Below are 23,090 nucleotides of genomic sequence, written 5' to 3' on the forward strand. Positions count from 1 at the left end.
AGTAAGGACAACTACAACAGATTAAAACATATTAAATGTGTTTATATCCTGTGTTCATAATGATACTGAGGAGGAAAAAAACCTTTTTGGTCATCTTCAGAAGATGTTAGGAAGCCAACTCATTCTAAAAACTGGTGAATAAGCAGGCACTCAATTATTTATCCTGCCTCTCCTGTACAAATTGCATCTCAGGATAACCAAATATTGATGAGGAGAAGTTTATCTTTATACAAGTATTTCAGGTACAAATAAAATAAGAAAGGAATCAAGCAATGTCCCTATTTTGCAACCTCTAGTCAATCAGATAGTGGGTGCCTCTTGACAAAGAACACACCACCTATAGTAATTCAAAACTATATCTGATCCAGCCAGTAGGTCTAACTGCTGGTTTATAAGAAATACAGGGAACAAGAGAGCATAACACCACAGCATCATGATCAGCTAAACCCAGAAAGCAGAAGCTCTACAGAACAAATGACCTACTCCAGCAAATAAGTTGCAAGGAAAAGAGAAGAGAGGGAGAGAGGAGAGAGAAAGGTTCAAAGTGACTAAAGGTGACTGCTAATAGGTATGGGGTTCCTTCTGGGGGTTAATGAAATGTCCTAAAATAGGCTGGTTGGTGATGACCGCACAACTCCGTGGATATACAAAAATCATAACTGCACACTTCAAATGGATGAAGTATATGGCAAGTGGATTATAGTTCAATAAATATAAATGTCTGGCTCTAGCTCTAGATAGAGAAGAGAAAGAGAGGAAAAAAATGAGACATGAATTTGAGGACCCTAGTCAGAATCTCATTCAAATAAGCTAAAAAAAATGATTGTGGATTATTGAATTATCTGATGCTATTAAGGAATTATGGAGTTTTTTAGGTGTGATAATAGCATTAAAGATTTTTTCATGCCTTATATTTTAATGATAGAAATTAAAATATTTACCAATGAAATGGTATCTGAGATTTGCTTCAGAATAATCTAGTTGAGGAGCCAGGGGAGGCTATAGATAAAATAAGATTGGCATGGGCTGGTAATTGTTGAGGCTGATTTATGGGTGCAGGAGTCTCATTAGATTATTCTCTACTACATTTGAATAAAGAATTGCATCAGGAGTGCCTGAGTGGTAGTAGAGTGGTGGGAATGTGAAACAGTATAGCGACTGTGAACAATAGTTTGGAGGTACCTCAAAAAACTAAAAATAGAACTACCCCATGGTCCAGCAATCTCACTTCTGATTATTTATCCAAAGGAAATAAATTAAACCATTGTCTTGAAGAAATATCTATACCTTAATGTTCATTGCAGTATTATTTACAATAGCCAAGGTATAGAAACAACCTGTCATCAGTGGATGAATGGACAAATAAGATGTGGTGTATATATACGCAATGAAATTCTATTCCACCATGAGGAAGGAAATCCTGCCATTTGTGACCATCTAGATGAACCTGGAGGGCATTATGCTAAGTGAGACAAACCAGACGGAGAAAGACTACATAGTATCACTTATATGTGGAATCTATAAAATAATAAAATAAAATAAAGCCAAACTCATAGAAACAGAGAGAAGGAAAGTGATTGCTGTGGGCTGCTGGGGCAAGTGGTCAGCACACTCTTTCAACTACAGGAGGAAGAAAACCTGGGGGTCTAATTAAAACGTGGTGACTGTAGTTGATAATACAACTGTATAACTGTATAATTGAAATTAGCTAAGAGAGTAGAACTTAAATATTCTCACCTCCCCCCAAAAAAGATAAATACCTGATATGATGTGAAAGGGAGGAGCCTTTTTATATATATATAAATAGGAGGAGTCTATTTATATATATATAAATTATATATATATGTAATCAAATAACCATGATGAACACTTAAAAATCTTAAAATTTTACGTCAATTGTATCTCAAAAAAACTATAATCTAAAAGAAAGAAAGAAAGAAAGAAAGAAAGAAAGAGAAGAAAGAAAGAAGAAGAAGAGAAGAAAGAAGAAAGAAAGAAGAAGAAAGAAAGAAAGAAATGATGACTTTCATGCTGGTGCTATCATCGTGGAAGTAGAGTTACACTCCAGCTTAGCTAATGGATTTTCTTTCTCAAATCTTGTTGGCAAGGCTATTAAGTCCACTGGGTTCATGTAGGTGAGTGCAGATAGCGTCTGCTCTTCTTCCTTTCACATTTCAATAAGAAGGTAAACATGTGAAAAAGTTTTTAAAACCGTGAAGTGTCCTATAAGTGTTGGTCATGAGAAGTTCCCATTCCGGAGGTCCCAAGACAACATCTCTTTTCCTGAATTCCTTCTGTCTTCCAGAGCCAACTCTCCCCAAAACCTGGATGGACATGTTAGGAGGAAAAAGGAAAAAAAAAGGGCATAAAGGCAGAGCCCCAGGGGACCCCACTAACAAAGGAAGGTGCTGCCCAGGGGCGCCAGGTTGACCAGATGCAACAAACATGCTCACCATGGATGGACAGTGCATGTGTGTGCAACCCCCTGAGCAACCAGTCTGCCTGCCTGCACCCTGCCCCTCACCACCAGGTAGATCAGGCCAGGCACTAGTAGAGGCCTGCAGGCCTTCCCCGGCTCCTGGTGCCCCCTTCCTACACCTGTCGCTGCACTGTGTGGTAATGATACCTGCTCTGTCTACCTTACAGTGAGTCCAAGCAAGCGGTGGACATGGCCTTCCTGGGCACCCGGGCCGGCCTCCTCAGAAGCAGTTTGTTTGTGGGCTCTGAGAAGGTCTCCGACAAGTGAGTCCTGCTGAGTACCCCGGATCCCGGGAGGGCGATCCTTGCAGGGTGATCCTACAGCCTGTGGGCAGGCAGATTCAGCATCGGGGGTGGGGTGGCAGGGTGGGATGGTGCGTGCACAGAGCGTGGAAGGGTTGTGGTTTGCAGATTGGGAGCATCAGAAAAGTACGACTTCTACCACACTTAGATGCATCCTGGAGGCATCCCCAGGAGAGAAAGGACAGTGGCCCAAACAGGCAAGGACACTAAGGTTGTAAGGGTTAATCACTTCCACAAAGGGAAACCCAGAAGCTGTTACCCCTGTGACCAATCTGTATGCGACAAGCTAAGTCATTTGGCTGCATCCCCTCCTTTATTGACAACTTACACATCCCCTAGGCCAGCAATTCTGAACCGGGGCTGATTTCCCCCACCCTCACTCCAGGGACTTTTCTCAATGTGTACAGACATTTTTAGTTGTCACAGCTAGGGGACGGGCGTTTGCTACCGGCACCTAGTGGGCAGAAGCCAGGGATGGTGTTAAACATCCTCACAACCATTGTCTGGCCTAAAATGTCAATAGTGCTGAAGCTGAGAGACCCTGCTCCCAGCCAAGCCTGGATTCTGGGAGGTCAGCTTGTGGAGTGTCCTCAGCAAAGGGAGCCAGAGAAGGGGGTTGGGGGGTGGGGTCAGGAGAGCAGAGCCCCTGCCACTCTGCAAACCAGGAGACTCAAATCGGCAGAGGCCACCAGGCACTCGGAGGGGAAGGGCCGAGGAGGCACTGCAGGGTCCTGGCCTCGCACCTGCTCACTGCTCCTCTCCCTGAATGCAAGCACACGGCCACAGAGCCATCTTTGAGCTTCTTCCAGGACTCTGACAGATCCACACTTGCTAGAAAGCGGAGGCTTTCTAGGAAAACAAATCTAGTTGCTTTTCCTCTCCCCACCTCCCCTCACTGCCAGAAGAGGTGAACAGAGGAGAGCACTCTGCCTCGCTAACCCTTTCCTTGGCCCTGTTAGAGACACAGCAAATGATTTAATGGACTGAATCTGGTGGGTGAATTGTAGATTCACCCGAAGGCCTTAAAAAGTGTGGGGAGCTGACCTCCCCACACTCACGACCCCTCCAGTGGGCTACCCACTTGTACTTCCTCATCCCCTTAAACTTCTATCCCCACTCAGAAAATCACATACCCATTTCATTGGCCAAAGTTGGACAGGGTGAACCACACCTGGCAGGAAGGGGGTGAAGGCATCCTCAGCATTCCCCTGCACCCTCTCTGAAAGGCTTCCAAGTATGGAAGATGGAAATCTCAGTACAGAGAGACCCTCCTGGGTACTAATGCAGCCACCACGAATGGCCGCACAGACACCATGCAACTCCAGAGGGCTCCCTTCACCTAGACCATGCTGTGACTGGCAGCCAGCAATTGTGCAACAAGGCAGGTAGCTTCTGGAATACATAAGCCAACCACTCTTAAAATCAAACTTCAATTATCCACCTTGTGGGTTATCCAGTGTCTTTTTTGATCCACAAACCAGCTTCTCCCCGCCTCCCACTCTGCTTCTGAACCAACACCCCTTCTGCTGGCTGCTGTGTGTTCAGGGAATGCAAAATCATAATTAGCAAGGTAAAGCTGCTCAAGAAAAAGATAACTCATAATGCATCCTAAACCCTAGAGGCAATGACTTTTGAAGTAAACATTTTAGGGGAATTTATGCCCTTCTATTAGTGCTGTGATAGAGTTCACTATAAAATTGCCCCATCAAACATGCCAATTAGTCAAACAAAAAGAAATTAGGCTATATCCAAAAGAAATAAACCCAGCAGGCAAAGGAGTTTTCATTACCAAAAAAAAAAAAAAAAAAAAAAGTCTCCTTTCACAGTACAGGCTCTATGCCTCTTCTAGCTACTAATGTGCCATCAGGTGCAACTGCATTTGATTCTGGAAAAAGCAGGAATTGCTGAGGAATATTGTCTGGGGTAAAACAGTTAGGGGCTTATATTTTCTGCCGGCAACTCTACCAAAGCAGAGGTGAATCTCTCCCAGCCAAGATGACCTTGTGTGACAAAAGAGAATGTTCCCTGATTTGGGTGGGGGAGGTACCAAATCTGTCTCTTTGCAGAAAGTTCCTGACTCCTGAGGATGAGGACAGTGTGTTCACCATGGACCACTTCCCTCTGTGGTACCGCCAGGCTGCTGAGCAGCCTGCTGGCAGCTTTGTCTTCAGTCTCCGATCGGCAGAGGGACCAGGTAATCTGTACCCCCGTGCTCCTGGGGCCGAGCTGGGACCGGGGCATGCCCCCTCCTGCTGCTCTTGGTGGGAAACAAGAGTAGATATGGAACAGAGTGTCCACACTTCTGGGTTGCCTTCCAACCTTCCCTCATGACACATGTTAGCAACTTGAGAAAGCTCGCCCATGCCTTACCATGCAACTGGCCTCTACTCTGAATATAGGACAAATCATTTTATCCTCTAGCCAACAGCCAAAGTCAAAAGTCCAGCATGGCACAAAGGAAAGAGATTTGACCTAGAAGTCAAGAAGACCGAGTGGGGCCCCATATTCCAAGTAGAGACAAATAGGAAAGGTTGATCGTTAAGACTCTTCTATTTCTTTCTTTCTTTCTTTCTTCTTTCTTTCTTTCTTTCTTTCTTTTTTTTTTACAATCCAGAGGTCTTTTATTTTCTTTACAGTTATCATGCCATGAATTCATAGAGAATGGGTTCCAGCAGTTCAGGCTCCTTTCTATTGGTTCTCACAAAGTGTGCTTCTCTGGGTGGGGCAGGCTGGCACTTCAGTTGGACCCCAGTACCTTTCTCTTTGGCTTCCTTCTTTTTCTGATCATTTTCCTTCACACGCTTCAGGAAGCTCTCTCGGCTCTTTGAGTGTTTAATATGCTCAATGCGGACATTAATTCTCTTGGCAAGAATCTTGCCCTTAACTTGTTTGTTTACAACAATGCCAACAGCATGCTGAGTAACATTGTAGACCCTTCCAGTTTTGCCATGGTAACATTTGTGGGGCATTCCTTTTTGAACAGTGCCCATTCCCTTGATGTCCACAATATCACCTTTCTTATAGATTCGCATGTATGTGGCCAAAGGAACAACTCCATGTTTTCTAAAAGGCCTAGAGAACATATAGCGGGTACCTCTCCTCTTTCCCTTTGTGTTGGTCATTTTGGCGAATTACTGGAAGATAGTGGTTCCGGCCGAAAGGCAAGACTCTTTTATTTCTAAACATCTGAGTGTCTTTGAAAGTTCCTTAAACTATTCAGATGAAAGTAACAGACTTTATTCCATCAGGCAACTGCTGTACTTACCAGGTTCACTGTCCCATTGCATTTCTTCCCAGAGAAAGCAGCCTGGTCTCCACTCCCTTAGGGTTTCCCAGGAGCTGTGACACCCAGCTCCCCATCTGCTCTTCAGGACCTTCCAGTAATAATGGGGCACCTCCTGGCTGGCAGGCGACCGGGGGCTCAAGGGGTAGGAAGCAGGTCAGCCAAGATTGGTCCTATGGACCAAGCCACCAAATCCCTAGTAGTCCAAGGCCCAGAAAGTGTTTCAGAGCTGCAAGCATCCAACTCCCAATTCCTAGCTCACACTCTGAAAAACAGCCCCCCAAAAATAAAAATTAAGCAACTTTAACAGAGCATCAAGAAAATTGCAAAATGTTTAGAACAGAAAGGGACTGTGGAGGATGCAGAGCTTCACCCTCTTTATTTACACCTGAAGAGACTACAGCCCAGAGAGATTAAGGGACTCATCCAGGGGTTTGCAGCAGAGCAAGGTCACCCTTAGGGGAAACTGACCCCAGCACACTGGAGTGAGAGGATCTGGGAGTATCTGTGTCCAGGTCCGAGTGAGCAGAGATGGGGGAGGGGGTCGAGAAGAGGGAGAGGAGGAGGAGGAGGATGGGGGGAGAGAAGAAGGATGAGGAAGGAGAGAAAGAGGAGGAGTGGGGGGAGAGGGAAAAAGGAGGAGAAAGAGGGGAAGAGGAGTGTACCTGGAATACTGTTGCATTCCAGTTGTGCTTTCCCTTCGAGGTGCCCTTCCACCAAAACCCTCCAACAGCCACTTCCACCAAAACCATCCTCCAGCCTCCCGATGGAGAAGTGCCCTGAGCTGACAGCTAGGGAGATCCAGGCTTCCAGGGGCTTCTCCTGGGGCTGCAGGATTCAAGGAGGAGGTCCCCCTCTCTGCCCTCTTTGATGGCTTCTCCACCTTGAGCCTAAGCCCATCTCTCCATCCGATGTCTATTCCACCCCAACTGAATGCATCACTGATATGCTTTACAAGACATTTTAGAGCCTGTTATTCATTTAGTCTGCACAATTGTCCAAGTGTTTTTATTACTCCTCTTCTGATACATGAAAAATATGAGCTCAGAGAGGTTCTATGACTTGCCTAGGACCACACAGCCAGGGAGCCACAGAGCTGGGCTAAATCCAAGTTCTGCCCACCAAAGCCTAGGATCTCTTCCTGTCCTGAGTGTAAGCAGGAAAGGGAAGAGGGAGCGAGTGCTGTTATTTCCAGTGAAGGCCCACAAAGCCAAGGTGATGGTCCCCTCCTCATGTGACCCCCCCAGAGCCAGAAAGACGCAGCTCCTTCTTCCTGTCACCTTGTATTGCAGCCTCAGGGCTCCCCAAGGAGGGGCTCCCACCCACAGGATCCTGGGGAGGTTCTCAGTGCTAAAGCCCTGGCCCCTGCCCCCAGCCCATGGTGATGGCTCCCTCCTACCCATGTTGTCACTGGGCCCTGAAGGCTGCCGGGGCTGCTTTTCGTGGCCAAGGTAGGAGGGTGGTAGGTGGGAAACTAAGCGGCCAGGGGAAGAGAGGGAAGCTGGTAACCCCGAAAGGGGGGACGGCTGAGTAGTGAGGGAGAAGCTTATTCTCTTTTCACACCCTCACTTGCTGCTTTAGCTCTTGCCTGTGCCTAGAGACACGTGGGCACCTCTGCACACTCCCATTCTCCCCCAAGGAAGAAAACAACCACAGCTTCATTTAATGGGGGGCAGGTACCCTGAAGAAGCAGAGGAGTCGCCTCCAGAGCGAATGGAGGCTCCCCTCTGCCTCTCCAGGCTGCCTCTGTCGCTCTTTGCCTGGAGCCTGGTGGGCTGAGTTCAGCCCACATGGAACTGTCTCCTGCAACCAGTGCCTGGGAAATCCGCCCGCACACAGCTGAGTCTCACCAAGGCCTGGGGGCCTCAGGCCTGTCCCTCCTGCTTCTAGACATTTCTGGAAGCAAGGTGAGGAAGCTGACTCCTGTGTTTATTGTGATTTTATCATGGCAAAGACCTAGAATCGACAATGCTATATATCGTTAAGCCTCTAGAATCAGAGTAACTTTGGATTTCTGTGAGATATTTGATTCTAGCAAGGTGTGATGGATGATCTTAGTGAAATGGATAGGAGAAAACACGATTCAAGTTCCACTGCAGTAGATGAACCCCACATAAGCATCTCATGATCTATTTGTCTCAAGCAACATTTGATATAAAGACATTCTCACAAGACAGCACTTGATAAAATTTTGCCCCTTTCTTGGGAATTGTAGTGGAACTTGGCCTGTAGACTGGAATGCTTTGAAAAACTAAGCCATGACTCTGAACTGATGAAGATTAAAAAGCCCAAGGTCATACACTAACCCACACCACTGCAGAGCCAGAAGGCTCTGTTTTCATGTGAAGCTGACACTGCCACCTAAATTCTGCACCTATGGGGGCCTGACTCTCCTAAAAGAGGTGAGGAAAGCAGCTCACAGCAAGCTCCTTGCCCTTTAAGAGCCTGGCAGAGTGTCCCAGAAGTGCAGTAACCGCCTGTAAAGCAAGTGAAATCCATGGCTTGATGATGGGGTGGTGGTGGCAAGCCGGCCACCAATGACCAGGATTTATGGAGAGCCTCAGATGCATCAGGCACCTGCCCGCCGCCTGTGCCTGGTGCAGCCCTGGCATCTGGCCTCCAGAGGGGCTGTCAATGTCACCCTGACTCAAGTGACTGATGAAGGACAACCCAGGATCAGCCACCACGAGTCCTGGAATAGAGCCTGTCCTGCTGGAAAGAGTCATTTGATGCAATGCAAGTCTTCTGGGTGGAACATGTGCTGAGAGAATGGGTCACAGCAGGGTCCCTGAGCTCAAGTGAGGCAACCACCAGCAGACAGTTGCTGCCCTGAGACAGAGCACTCACAATGTCCTAATGATGTGGACAACACTGCATTGTCCAGGCAGCCAGGGGCCATGACACACTTAGCTGGCAGGTCCAGATCTGCATGGAAAGGTGGCAGTCCCTGACACTCAGGAGGCACTCTGCAAAGACTAGTAGTTGATGGTGACACAGCCACCACAGCAATGGCTTCTCCAAATACTCCCTGCCTCACTTATTCAAGGAATGCCCTCACCTGGGACTTCTGTTGCATTCTCAGCCTACGCACCCACCACCCAACCACTGGCTTTTCCCCAGTCACTGAGATAGTCACTTGACAATTTTTGTTTCTCCAGAAGGTCCAAGCCAGCCAATGGTAGTAACAGCAAGCACAGCTGTGGCCGTAACAGTGGACAAGAAGACAGCCATTGCTGCAGGTAGGAGCTGCACTTTGTGCCACTGTGGTTGGGGAGTTGTGAGTCAATGTCATCAAGGATAAAGCCCAGTAATAGCAGGAGGAACCTGCCTGCGGTTGGCAAGGGCCACAGTCCTCAGGCTGTACGTTTTCCAAGGGGCACTGTGGGACCAAGGGAGGAAGGAGTCCTCCTGAGCTATTTGATTTAGAAAACCATAAAACCTGAGATCTAAAAGGATTGATAAAGTAAAATGAAGCTCAGGCAGGTTAGGAGATCTGCTCCAGGTCACCCAGAACACCACAACACAGACCTCCTCGCCACCCCTCTGTGTGCCTTGGGTCTAGTCTGCCACTGTGCAGAAAGCCAGCCCCATGACTGAGATCCTCAAGTCCCCGCCTGGGGCACAGGTTCAGTATGTGCTGGGCAACTCAGGAGCTGCTTCCCGTGCACATCTCATTCAGCGCTCAGGGTGATCCAGTGAAGCTGATACTTTTGGCTCCATTTTACAGATAAGGAAACTGAACCACAAAAATTCTTTGCCTATCGTCACATAGCTAATAATTAACGAAGCTAGAATTTGAACTCAGGCTGCCTCTCTTCAAGACCCAACCTTCTACCCCATGTTGCCATTTGCCTCAAATGTGATGAGAGCACCCAGTGACCTCCCAGGCTGCCCCGAATTGGTGGTTTCTTGGTACCTAAAAGAGCCCTTTGCACCTGCGCCTCCTCACCTGAACACCATCAGGCCTATGTACTGAAGCCTTCCTTGCCTTGGCTTCAGTGTCCGTGTCTCAGACCCAGCAGTGTTCTGCAAAGCTGTGCAATTCAGTGGTTGCTCAAGCATCAGCCGTTGCAGGTCCTGTCCTATTTCCCCAGCGGCCCCGAGTCATGTGGAAGGACTCCGCAGCTGGAGGGGGGTGGCAGGTACGTGTGGGTGAGCCTTGTCCCCCCCAGGCTGGGCTCAGGGTAAAGGAGGTAGGAGGAGCAGGCTGGGGTCTGGCAGAGATCATCCATCCCTGACTTCCCACCTGAGGAAACACTTGCTGCACAGGTGGGTGGCCTTCAGGATGTACTGCTCCAACATCCGGAAGGGACTCGTGCCATCTCAGATGCCTTGTTACACTTAGGCCACAGTGTGCTAACTCCAGACCCAAAACTGGACCTAAACTTGTTTTCCTGAAGCCTATTCAGTGGTCCCCGATGAGTCTGAGCCTGTCCTGCTCCCTCCGTGGCGTGGACCTTCTTAGCCCCTGCACACCTGAGTCTAGGAACCAGAGGGACACAGGGTCAGGCTGCTCTCTCCAGCACTCTCCAATTATTTGATATCATTTTTAACTCAGAGCTGAATTAGAGCCTCCAGGTGTTGCCATAGAAACCATGTCCTGGTGTCTCTGGTTTAACTCGCTGCAGATAACGGCTCTGAATTTCCAGGCTGTGTGGATATGTTAGGAAAAGAGTGAAGCACTACAGACCTTATACTTCAACTTTTGGAGGGAGTCTCCTTTGTAATTTCCTCTCCCTGGATAATGGGGCCAGAGGGGGCCTATAGCTCAAAGCAGGGGAGGCAGCTTGTTTGCTGTCCTGATGGTTTCATCGCTTGGAAACCGGTGGCACTGTGTGCATAGGAGCTCCAGGACTGGGTGAGCATGGTGGCAGTGGGCAAGCTGCATGTGTGAGGTTTTGCACTGAGCAAAGGCACTCGGACCAGCTACAGGGGCCAGTGCCAGATGTGTGTATCATGCCACAGTTCCTACAGAAGTGCACATGAATGAGAAGGGATCGTTTTAATCTCTAAGCAGATGATTTATCAACAGTTTATGCAGAATTTCTAGGAATCTAACTTTTTGATGAGGATCCGTTTTCAATTCCCCATGACCTCCAGACCTAGTTGGGGAATATCGCCCAGCACAATGATGGTGGCACCATAATCTGCTAGCGTATTTCTCTAACATGTATCCTGCGATACACATGTGCCCCTGTCCAGAGGCCTTTAGCGGTGAGCCTGCTGTCTGGAGTTGTGCAAGGGATCCTCCCCTTGGGGCTCTGCCTGCAGACAAATGGGCCTAGCCATCAGACCTGTGTGCACACACTCAGAACAGTGACATGTGTAACGTACCTACGCATTACCCAGGCCTGAACCGTGCTGGGAGGGACCTTGGCCTCTGCTTCTGCAGCAGACCTTGGGGAAGACTGTCTCTCAGGTCCACTATGCCTGTTAGGACTTTGGGAGAACAGCACCCGACCTCTGAAAGGCAAGCAGCTCAGTTCTGCTGGGAGACCAGCTGAACTCCAGGAAAGGGACCTTGGTGGCTCACTTCTCCATAGGGCTTGCTCCTGGCTCACTGGGCTATCATCTGAAGAAGAGCTGCTAGGAAGGAGAAAATTCTGTCTTGGTCTCTGAAGACTAATGAACCATATAGCCCAGGTTCAGTCAGCCAGAGGCTAGCCTAGCCCCAAAGGTGAGTCATTCCAGCTTGGGGTAGACCAGCAACCCCAGAGGCCTCTCCTGGTCTCCCCAGTTCTGGCCCTTGAGGTCATAATTCTGATTCCCCACCTGCAGAGCCCTGGATGGATCATACTTGAAAATGGACAGTGATCTCATCCTAGCTCTAACGTCAGGCCTGAAGGTGCAAGAAGATAATAAGTTACATAGGGTTCTTCCTTCATGTCAACAACACCCTGAATTTCACCAAGGCTGATAAAATGTAATCAGCAGCTCCTAGGGAGCCCTCCCCCCACCTCCTCCTACACAACGGGGTCCTTTGGGCAAATGCATGCCTTCCTACCACATTGGCTCATCTGTCCTTGACTGCCAGGGCAGATGAGCAAACAGAAGGCATAGGGCAGGAACAGGTTTCCAGTTCGCCTTCATATCTGGGTACTGCACAGTGAAACCAGCCTGAGGTCAAGAATTCATACTGTGGGGCCAGCCCAGGCAATGGGTAAATTGCTGCACTCAGCTATAGACCCCGTTCTAATCCAGCCCTCCACATCTCTCCTGGGACCGCCCCAAGGCGAGGCCTCAGGCAAGAGTTTTCTATCTGTCTGGGGGGCTCTGGACATTGCAGTGACATCCTGTAGCACTTCATGCAGCTGCCTAGGGAGGGAAGAGGGCAGGAAGCCACTGTGCCGGCACCCACAGGCCCTCCCCACCCAAGGAAACCAGAAGGTACATAGGAAAATACAGTCTTTATTGTTCTTCTGAAACAACAAACCAGAAATATAATTTTGCCTTTAAAAATCTTCTGTCTCAGGCTGAAGATACCACCATTGACCACACCCACCCCTCCCCTCCTTTTCCTTTAGAAAATTCCTAGATCAGGTATCAACTGGAAAGCCAAAAGAAGGAAGACTATGCCCCCAGACTCGGGGAGGCATATTCAGCAGCTGCACTGAGGCCTCGGCTGGCCTTTTTCAGAGGCAGTACCTGACCCCCCAAGCCTGCCCCCTTCACCTACCATGATCCTCCATGAGGTGGAAGAATTGGGGGGTGCACGGCAAGGTGGGCCACCCTGTCCTGCCCTGTCCTTCCTCAGACCCTTGGCCTTCATGTTCTGGAGGCCTCTTCCTGGGCCACCAGCAAGACCAGAAACCAGCCTGATGCCTCCTGACTCTTGATAAGCCATGGGAAAACTGGTATCCAACAGATGGAAACCCAGAACTCCCTCTGTAGGGGGCCGACCTATAAAAGGGGACTAGTGACCCCCAAATCCCCACATAGCCAACTTCTCACCTGCTGCCCCTATGGTGTAGGCTGGTAACAAACAGGACCCTGGCCCATACTCTGGTTTGGAGCGCAGTCCAGGTGCAATTAAAAACTCCAGGAAGCCCCCTAAGTGCACAAAACCCCACCCCCTGAAGCCTCTGGGCAGAACATGCAGCCCTCGCCCTGCTCCTGGAGTCTGCTTGCGGTCTTCTGGCAGGCAGTAAGCTTCCTTGAGATCCCACCATCATGATCCAGGACCCACCCCGGTGTCCCAGGCCTAGAGCTGCTGAAGATGGGGAGATGGGAGGGGGAAGGGTACAGAGCAATGGTTCTTGGGCTGCAGGCTATAGGAGTGGAATTGGTGGGTGTCCCCATGGGGCCTGGCAGTGGTGATGTCCTTAGTGCTGAAGAAACGCCCAGTGGTATGTGCCTGGGCTCTCTGGAGGCTGCCATCCACACATGCTGCTTCAAGGCCTCTGGGCTGGTGTCCCTGGAAAACCCAGCAGGAGAGGTGTGAGAGGGTTACCATGGTGACAGGCAGTCTCATCCAGCAGCACCACTTTGGCCCACTTCAGAGGATCACAAAGGAATCCTTGTGTTGTCGGTGTGGGCTTCACCCCCCTGTTGACTTGAGAAGATTGTAGTAAGCAAGCAAAAGGTTCTGTGGCCTGAGGGTCAGAGACCCAAGGGGGAAACACGTCTCCACTCCCCAAGTTCTCATGACCTCTGTCTCCATGTGATTGTGTGTGTGAGAGAGAGAGACAGACAGACAGATAGAGATTTCCAATCGATGTAATTGCGCTGGTGATGCTGAGTCTGTGTGAGAGTGAATGAGTGAAGCCAGGCGCAGTGTGGTTGGTGTGGCCTGTGGCAGGTAGAGGGCCTGGCTGGCTCCTACAGAAGGAGTGTATTATAATTGTGTTCCTAAGTGCTGGATCCAGATGCCAGGGTTGGTGTGACTGTACGTTAGTACTAGCAGTTGAAGGCTGGACCCGAATCTGACACTGAAGGGCAGCTGAGAGCATCTTCCTGGCTTAGAAGAAGGTCACGGAAATTGAGCCCTGGCCCCCAGATTTCTTCCTCCCCACACCTATGTACCGATGAGGCGCTATGAGCAGGAGGTAGGGAGAGTTACCCAGCTGTGACTACACCTAGGGCAGGAAGGACAACAGGGGAACACTGAATCCAGAAGCCTCTACTTGCATACATATCCTTTCTTCCCTATGGCCAGAAGCTTAGGGAGATCCCTCAGGTGTTCCAGAGACTTGGTGGCCCAGAGAGAGGCATGAGCAGGAGACTTTAGCACAAGGGCATCTCCCACAGAGACTTGGAAGTTCTTGGCGATGGCTGCACTGTGGCTTGTTTGCTGGAGGGCTGGGGAGGAAGGTGGAAGAGGGGACTGTGGTGGAGGGAAGGGCCAGCCCTTACTGAAGCGATCCCCAGTGAGTTCTCCCTGCCCGTCCTACCTAGGCCATGTGGGGCTGGGCTCTCATGCCACAGAAGAGATCTGCTTCTGGTCTTCATGCTCACCCTCCGGGTCCCCCATTAGGGGCTGCCGCTTCTTGAGCTCCCGGTGGTACTTGGCCATGAGGGAGGCATAGATGCAGCCGTAGGCAGCAGCCACCACCATCATGATGCAGACAATGCCGCACACAACCCCCGCGATGATCACTGTGCCAATGGCCCGCCGCACGCTCACCGGCCGATACCTCTGCTTCTGGGGGCAGGCTGTGCTGGGCTCGGGCTCGGGCTCAGCCCCTGGCTTGGGCTTAGCGGGTTCAGGGCTGGCTTTGGTGCAGGGTGGCCCAGGAATATCCAGCCCAGCTGAGCTATTCTCGTCCTCCAACTGGGAGCAGTAGTTGAACATCTCCATGGGGACCACACGCATGTCCTTCCCCCTCAGCTCCTTGGGTAGGGTACAGGCAAGCTGGTCCAGGCGCCCCCCTGCATCCAGGGGAGAAAAAAAGGAGGAGCTGACCAGGCTGACCTGGACTCCCTCTCCCCATCCCCAAGTCCCCAAAACAGAGTCCCCGAAGGTCTAGTTTCTATGGGGAATGAAATCAGTCCTGGAATCCCATCAATAGGACAGGAAGGGAGAAAAACAACTAGCATCTATTAAGCCAAGGACCATGATAGGTGAGGTACATATATCATGTCATTAATCTGCACAGAAGCCATAGAAGATGGATATTGCCATTATTTCCATTTCAGAGAAAAACACAACCATCTCTGTCAAGTCTGCTCTCCCCAGAGTCAAACTGACCCACAAGAGTACAGCAGTGCTAACCTGAGGAGGTACCCAAGGGAGACTTGGCCATGCACAGAGAGCCAGGAGCCCCGCTCAGGCTGTGGTTCTGCTCCTGCTCTACCCCTGCTCACGGCCACGTGTAAGTCCAGAACACTGTTCTCCACTGTATCTTATCCTTACAGACTTCCTCCCTCTCAAAAAAAAGGACAAGTCAAAAGCCACTGCCACAGCCACCACTCTTCCATATGGAACCTTTTAGTTGCCCAAGAGTGGGGAGTAAAAAGGTCGGGTGAGAATGTTTTCCCTTTCCTCCCCAAGAGCAATCCAATAGCCCATCAGCACCCCTGACCACAGCATCTCTGAGTACAGTGGCACCCTGGGAGGGTACCCTGAGTCCCATGAGGGCAAAGGAGAGGGTGCCTATGCTAATGAGGGGATATGGGCAGCAGTAGGTGCACAGGCTCATCATGACAATGGTGAGGCTGGACCACGGTGAAGCCAAACTATAGTGAAGTCATGAGAGGATGCAGATGTAGAACACAGGTAGGGCCAGAGAGAAGGTTGCTATGGAAAATTCTGTAGGAAGTCAAAGTCAGATTTTGTCCCTCTATCAGCTTCCAGTGAAATCTAGATACAGGCAAGAGATCCCTTCCCAAATGGCTCCTGCTGAACAGGCTCCTGCCATTCCTTCATTGCCTTTTCCTTCTCCCAGAGCAGCTGTTGCAAGTCTTCTCATACAACAGATATTCTTTTCCTGAGATGTTGATGAAAACATCCCAGGATTTTTTTTTTAAGAAGTGCAAGGTTGAAAACAACTGTACTATTGAAAAGTTCCAGGGGCACCTGGGTGGCTCAGTGAGCATCTGCCTTCGGCTTGGGTTGTGGTCCCAAGGTCCTGGGATCGAGTCCCACATCAGGCTCCCCGCGGGGGGCCTGCTTCTCCCTCTGCCTGTGTCTCTGCCTCTCTCTCTGTTTCTCACGAATAAATACATAAAATCCCTAAAAAAAAAAAGTTCCAAAAATATGCATCCCCAATCTATGCCCTTTTGTGCTGAGAACTTAGTTCCTGATAACTATATTAAAGGACAAGGATGTTGCCTAGGGATAACACATGGGGCTGAAGACACTTGGCCTCTAGCTCCCTTGTGCCACTGACTGCCTGGGTGTCCCAAAGGCAAATCTTACATCCACCACAGTGTTTCCAAGGGCCACCTTTGTACAGGTAGGGGCGGGGTGTTGAGATAGGGGCAAGCTCATCTTCCTGCTCAAAGACCTAAGGTTGAATCCTAGCCATGTCATCTTGTGTGAATTATTTAACTTACTTAATTGCATGTAAGTCTTGGTTTTCTTGACCATAAAATAAGAATGGCTACCTCAATTACCTGTTTCATAAGGATTAAAATTGATAATGTACATGAAAATATATTTATAATCTAGAAACTATATAAGTATTACTCATTATTTCCCAACTCACAAAAATGGGAGAAATTATCATAATGATAAACATCTATGACACTTTATACATGAGAATATCATGCCAATAATTGAGATTGTGACTGGATATGAAACGAAAGGAGTAAGCTGAAGAGGATTGGCATTCTTTTCACATTGGTTCATTCATTCAGCAAATGCTCATGGAGCATCTCCTTTGTGCTGGGCACCAAATTATGTCTTCTTAAGTCTATTTAATATTATGACTACCACTAGCAAATGGACAAATAAACGAGTACATTTTATGGAGGACTTGCTTTATGCTAAGTACTTTTCAGGACTTTATATGCATTACTATTTATTTTATTTTATTTATTTGAGAGAGAGAGAGAGAGAGCACAAGTGGGGGGAGGGGGCAGAGAGAAAAGCAGGCTCCTCACTGAACAGGAAGCTCAATGTGATGATGCAGGCTCTCTATCTCAGGACCCTGGGATCATGACCTGAGCCAAAGGCAGACCCTTAACTGACAGAGCCCCCGAAGTGCCCACATGCATTACTATTTAATCTTTACAATGACTCTAGCAGATAGCTGTTATTTGCCCATTTTGCAAATAAGGACACTGCCACAGAGAGGTTTCTCAGGATCACACAGCTGGTAAGTGAAAGAGCTACAACTCAAACCCATTCTGGTACTTTTAATCACTACCCTCACTTTCTTGCCCTCCTTTTCATTCCATTTAATCATTTTATGGATTATTCTAGAACATTCCCAGATTGACAAATCTGGGAAGGGAAAGAGTAAAATTAAAGCCATTTGGCTTATTATTAAAAGCTTTGAATATAAAATTTATTGAGAATGAGAGTTGAGATCATCATCAAAATGAAAATTTGGTTTTTATCTGTGGATTTAAATTATATTCCACCCTCCTAAAATTGTGGATATTTAAGAAATTGTTGTATTATTCTGAAAAGCAAGGGAGGTTTTTCTTCCTCCTACCATGCCAGGGAAGCCCAGAGGCTTACCTAGTGGGATGCAAAGAAAAAGTTAAAGTTGCCCCATGATACCTACAGAAGTGAGATCAAGTTACAGTGAGTCAGTCTGACAGAAAAAGAAGAAGAGAGGCTGGGGGCTGGGAAGAGCACACAGAGAGGAGCTTGGAGCCGTGGAGGAGGACTGAAAGTGGCACCAGCCTCTCTCCCCTGCTGGTGGTTTGGAGCCCAGGCTGAGACCCCTCTAGCCCAGAGCTGGTGGAGAGGCAGGGCCACCCTCTTCACCTGGACCTTGGCCCTGAGTCAGCGCCCAGCCTCCAGGAAACGTGTTGGGCCAGGGGTGATTCTCCCATTCCTCACACCCAGGTAGGACTAGCTGTGCTCACCTCGGTAGGAGAACCATTCCATCCAGTGCTTGAAGTCACGCAGGTTACAGTCACACTCCCATGGGTTGTCCCCAACCTGCAGCAGCTGCAGGCTTGCTAGGGGTTCAAACGTCAGCCGGTCCAGGTTCTGCAGACGGTTGGAGCGAAGTGACAGAGAGCGCAGAGCTGGGAGTCCATCGAAAAGGCCAGGGGGCAGCTGGGCCAGACCGTTGATGGACAGGTCCAGGTGGCGGAGCTGGGGCGAGTGCTGCAGCAGGTCCCTGTCCAGGGTCCTGATGCTGTTATTGCGCAGCTGCAGCTCCGTAAGATTCGTCAGGTCCCCGAAAATGGACCGGGGCAGCTGGTCCAGGAAGTTGTTAGATAGGTCCAGCCGCTGGAGGCTGGACAGATTGGCAAAGGCCCAGCTTGGCAGGGCACTCAGCTTATTGTTCAAAAGTAAGAGGGTTCGGGTGGCAGCAGGCAAGTCTGGGGGCACCATGGTGAGGCCTAGGCCACTGCAATCCACCTCCAGGCTGCGGCTGTCACACTTACAGGAGAATGGGCAGGCAGGGAGGGCCTCCACAGCATACAGGGTGATCCAGCAGGCAATCCCTGGAAGGGAGGGGGACAGATGGGTGGGAAGAAAGCAACAGGCGGGGCGGGGGGGGGGGGTGTACCACCTCCTGCTTCCATTCCATTCCCTCCTTTCTAATTTGTATCATAATGGCTTCTTGACTTTATCTGCTTTAGCCCAAGCCACAGTCGATAGCAGAAACCTTTACCGACCACATAAAAAGATAATTAACAAACCCAAAGCACATCTATATTATTGGACATCACACGGTGTCAGCAGGGCTTCTTGCCTCACAGCAAAGCTTTCTGGCAAAGAAATCACTTTAGTGGAGTACAATCCTGCAGAATGGCAGGCTGGAGTCCAGAGGACGAACATACTGTTCCACAAAGATGCCCCGACTCATGGGGCCTCCCATGGTTGATCTCTTTGGAAGCTTGGGCCCCACTGGTACCATAGATGTTGACAAAACAAAGGATGTAAGGGTGTCAAAGAAACTTGCTCCCTTGTTCCTCTCCCAGAGTCACAGAGAAAGGTTCTCTTTCCAAAAGAAAATGACTATATTGCTGCTCCCCTCCCCTCTGCACCTCCACCTCCAACTTGGAGCTGCCCTAGGCTAAGACACACCACATGTGGAAGAGAGAAAACACCAAGGGGCACTCTTGCCCCCGCCCTGTCCCACCTCCCATGTGCAGTCAGATCTGCACAAATCCCACATCCAAGGGGGAGGGGGGTGCAGGTGGTAACTTAGCATGGAGATCAGGAGCCTGGGCCCCTCTAGGGTCCCGCTCCAAAGACCACTGAGGAAATATGAGGATATGATGCACAAATCCACTTCCATGCTGAAGCACACTTGGGCACAAGCCACTGCAGATCATAGGTTCCAGGAGAAGGTTCATATTTATTCCATCCTAAAACCAGCCATGCACTTAAGTTTGGCTCCTGTTTCTAAGGGCTGCAGGATAGCATTTCTGCAGGCTGGACCCATTAATAGGATTCCTTTTGTAGTCCCATGTTTTTCCCAGAACCCCTCTGAGCGAGCAACCTCAAAGTCTGGCCTGGGAAGGGCTGGGGACCCTCAGAGAATAATTATAACAGGGCAGCTCATTTCAGTGCCCAGCAGCCCTTTCTCAGAGTACTGCAGAACTCCTCTCAGGTGTCTTCCTGAGTACCATGGAAGTTTGCTCACTGTGAAAGAAAAAAGGGATGCGCTCAAAATAGTTCAGCTTCACCAAGTCAGCACCCCGTCTGGCAAATTACTGGCTCCCTCTTGGATGTGGGATCGGTGCAGAGCTGTCAGCACATGGGAGGTTGTAGGGGCAAGGGTGGGAGTGCCCTTCTGTGCTCTCTCTCTCTTCTGCATGCGGCATGTCTCAGCCTAGTATAGCTCCAAGTTGGGGGCAGGGGTGCAGAGGAGAAGGAAGCAGCAGTGTGGCCATTTTCTTTTGGAAAGAGAGACCCAGAGGAAAGCCTCTAGCCAGGGAAGTGATGGAGAAGTTCGGACCCAGTTCATGGGCCAGGTGACCCCACTCAGAGAGGCAGCAGCCACCCCAGCTTGAGTGCCTGAATAAGATGGTCTTGAGTCTTTGTCTGGTAATGTCTGGTTGTCTGGTGTCCCTAAGAACAGAACTTGAAGGGACAGTATGGGACTGCCTCCTCCCACTTGCAGAGTCAGTGACAGCTAAGGGCAGTCTGCAAGGCTGACACCTGAGCCTCCTCAACTCAAGAGGAACAAGCACAGTCATGGCCATGGCTCTTACCCCTCCAAACCCTTCTGCTACCAGGTCAGCCTGCCCCACTCTACACCCAACCATGCCATCTGAAAATAAACATACCTCAGACTTCACATTCTCCAGACAAAAATTCATTCTATCCAGCTTCCCTCACACAAGGATCAACATAACTAGAAGCCACTATCCCCCTGACCCCTGAGAAATTCAGGGTGACATAAAAGCTCTGCTGACACGAAAACATAATCCTGTATTGCGAGGTGTTGAGTGATTCTAGAATGAGGTTGAAATGAGATCTGAGTGGCTTGGGGATCAGCCACTCTCGCGTGGTGAATAATTCAGGCTGCTTATGTCATGGGGCCAAGCATATGAGGGGAGAAGTCAGGTAGAATAATGTCCCTCAGGACCATTTCTTACCTCTTACCATGGAGCCTTGGGCAAACCAGTCCTCACTGACCTGGGCCCTTTCCCTCATATGAAGAAAATTCTCAGGGCTTCTTTCAGCCTTACAACTTACAAGGCTTTCTCATGGGAAATGGAGGTTTCAATTTCCCCATATGCAGAAGGAGGGCTGGGATCTAACCCCTAGGGTCCTTCCAACACCACAATCCAAGAGCTCTCTAGTTCCCTCCATTTCAGAGTCAGGAAGACTGAGACAGAAGTCTCCAGATTCACCCAGCCAGTGGAAGACAAGAGGGAGACTTGCCATCAGGGCAGCAGGGCTCTCACAAGCCAGACCGCTGGGAGTGGCATGGGGGTGGACTTCCTGGGCACAAGAGCAGACCCACCTGAAGACACAGAACCACCTGTCACAGCCTCCAGCTCCCAATTTAACCACAAAAGCTGTCAGTGGTAACTCTTTCTTTGGCTGCCACAGATGCCAGTACCATGGGCAAAACTGGCTTCCCAGGCCTTGGGCATCCCAGGAAGATCAGAGCTTCCTATAGCCTGGCATGCATCCCTGTGCACCAAGCTAGCCCCTGCCACCTGCCCCTGCCCTACATACTCACAGGAGATCTGCCTCCACTGCAGGGCAAGCCTGGTCCTCTGCTCGGGGCCACTGCCCCGGGCCAGCATGGTGAATGCCGCAGCTCTTACGGCCCTGCACCTCTGGGGATAGACGAGCCCCTCGGTGTGTGCTACCTGTCAGTCCTGAGAGAGAGAGAGAGAAAGAGAGAGAGAGAGAGAGAGAGAGGGCTGAGCAGGCACTCCAGGCCCTGGTCCAGCCCAGGGGTTAGGGAGAGGACCTGGTGTCTCTTTACACTGCTTGTCATCCCCTCCCCTGTTCTTCTTAGCTATGATTCCCTGGGTGGGGGAAGGAGAATGAGGGGCAGAGAAGCCAGGAAACCTTCCCCTTCCTTGGGTGACCCAGTGGCAAGGAGGGCAGGGTGCTGAGCTCTCCCCTCGGGACTCTGAAAGTGGCCTCTCCATTGCCACCCCCCACATATACACCCCACCTCTCTTGGTGCCTCTCTGGTGTGTTGTTGATCTCTAAAATGTTTCGGGAGTGATATGGCCTCCCCACGTCACAGGTGGAGACGTGGAGAGACATATCAACTAGGCAAGCGGAGCGAGGCCACAGTGACGCTGTTGCCAGTCCCAGCGCTGCTCTTACCATGGCCCCCGAGGAGGCAGAGTGTGCTTCTGTGTCGGGTGTGAGGTCCAGGCCCAGCTCTTGCCACCTGATGGCCTCCTGCTTCCCCTCCACCTTCGCCAGAGAGGTGAGGTGCGGTGCTCTGTCTTCCACCCGCTGGTCTATAATAAGACTCATCAGCTCAGGGAGTTCATGCCGCAGCAGCTGTTCCTGCAGGAGATAGGGACAGGAAGCAGAGGATGAGATTTCGGAGCAGAAGGAGGGCTGGGAGCAGGTCCGCAGAGGCAAGAAAGCAGGTTTCTCTTGCAGATGACAAAAGGGAGGTAGTCATCCTGTCTAGGGTCTCAGGACCTGTGCTGCCCCAACTGTGTGACTAATGAGAGGGACAAGGGCCCTCTTCTGGCCCCCATTTGCTTCCTGGTATGGCAAAGTTCCCTCAGACAGGGGACAGAGCCTCCACTCTCCCAGCCCCATCTGAGGGATGGGAAAGGAGACTGCGGTGGCTGCCCCTGCAGCAGGCCACAGGCGGGGACAGGTGGGGAAGGGACAGGAGGGAAAGAGAAGACTGCCGGCAGCTCAGCCCTCCCACTCCCAAAGGGCAGCAGCCCATCAGCCCACTGCTCCCTGCTGGCTCCTCTGGTCACCTGTTCATCCCTCCATGACCCTGATTGCTGGGGTGCAACCTCCCATCTCCCCCTGCCACCTCCTCTTGCAAGGAGCCAGGGGCAGAGTTAAGCAGGCAGCTGAGGAGGTGGAGGGGACTGTTGGGAAGCTAACTCATTCAGCTCTGAAATCTCTGCATCCAGTGAAGCTGAAGCGGGTTTCCCTCAGGCATTTCGGGTCCGCTGCAGCTCCTGGTGTCTCTCAGTGGCTTCCCAGCCCCCACTCTTGAATCTAGCTGCCTTGAGTGACAAAACCCACTTAAAACACAGCACCCCCCACAGGACCTTGAGCAGTGTTCCGGGCAAGGGCAGCCTGGGTGGGGAGGGGGTGGTCTTTGGCTTTCTCTCCCCCCACCTCCATGGGGGAGGGGGCGGGGGAGGGGTGTCCAGTCATGTAGGTCTCCAGGGGCTGGCAGACGAGTCACAACTAGGCCCTGACACAGGGTGTGGGGAGCAGTCCAGTTCCCCACACTGCTTCCTCCCCAGGCCCCGGGCTGAGGCGTGAAGGAGA

At 50.3% G+C, this 23,090-nt stretch overlaps 3 protein-coding genes across 4 annotated transcripts in view; 1 reads left to right on the forward strand and 2 right to left on the reverse strand.

The window, feature by feature from the left end:
* Positions 1–23,090, forward strand: part of CACNA2D4 (calcium voltage-gated channel auxiliary subunit alpha2delta 4) — a 115,308-nt gene that overhangs the window by 61,294 nt on the left and 30,924 nt on the right. Inside the window, exons 24-26 of the mRNA XM_055315374.1 lie at positions 2,647–2,742; positions 4,848–4,975; positions 9,223–9,303. Coding sequence (XP_055171349.1) covers positions 2,647–2,742; positions 4,848–4,975; positions 9,223–9,303 — 305 coding nt within the window. The remainder of the gene's footprint in view (positions 1–2,646; positions 2,743–4,847; positions 4,976–9,222; positions 9,304–23,090) is intronic.
* Positions 5,421–5,918, reverse strand: LOC129503420 (60S ribosomal protein L21-like). Its single transcript, XM_055315477.1, has one exon. The coding sequence runs from the start codon at positions 5,901–5,903 to the stop codon at positions 5,421–5,423; it is 483 nt and encodes a 160-aa protein (XP_055171452.1). The 5' UTR covers positions 5,904–5,918.
* Positions 12,589–22,047, reverse strand: LRTM2 (leucine rich repeats and transmembrane domains 2). Of its 2 annotated transcripts, none has more exons than XM_055315476.1 (5): positions 21,939–22,047; positions 21,334–21,475; positions 18,044–18,634; positions 14,519–14,932; positions 12,589–13,478 (listed from the first exon to the last, which is right to left on the reverse strand). In XM_055315476.1, the coding sequence occupies exons 2-5, from the start codon at positions 21,398–21,400 to the stop codon at positions 13,456–13,458; spliced, it is 1,095 nt and encodes a 364-aa protein (XP_055171451.1). In that variant the 5' UTR covers positions 21,401–21,475; positions 21,939–22,047; the 3' UTR covers positions 12,589–13,455. The 2 variants fall into 2 exon arrangements, with proteins under 2 accessions (XP_055171451.1, XP_055171450.1); XM_055315475.1 differs by having other exon boundaries at positions 14,455–14,932.

Source organism: Nyctereutes procyonoides, unplaced genomic scaffold (genome assembly GCF_905146905.1).
Source record: "Nyctereutes procyonoides isolate TBG_1078 unplaced genomic scaffold, NYPRO_anot_genome, whole genome shotgun sequence".
Classification (NCBI taxonomy): Eukaryota; Metazoa; Chordata; class Mammalia; order Carnivora; family Canidae; genus Nyctereutes; species Nyctereutes procyonoides.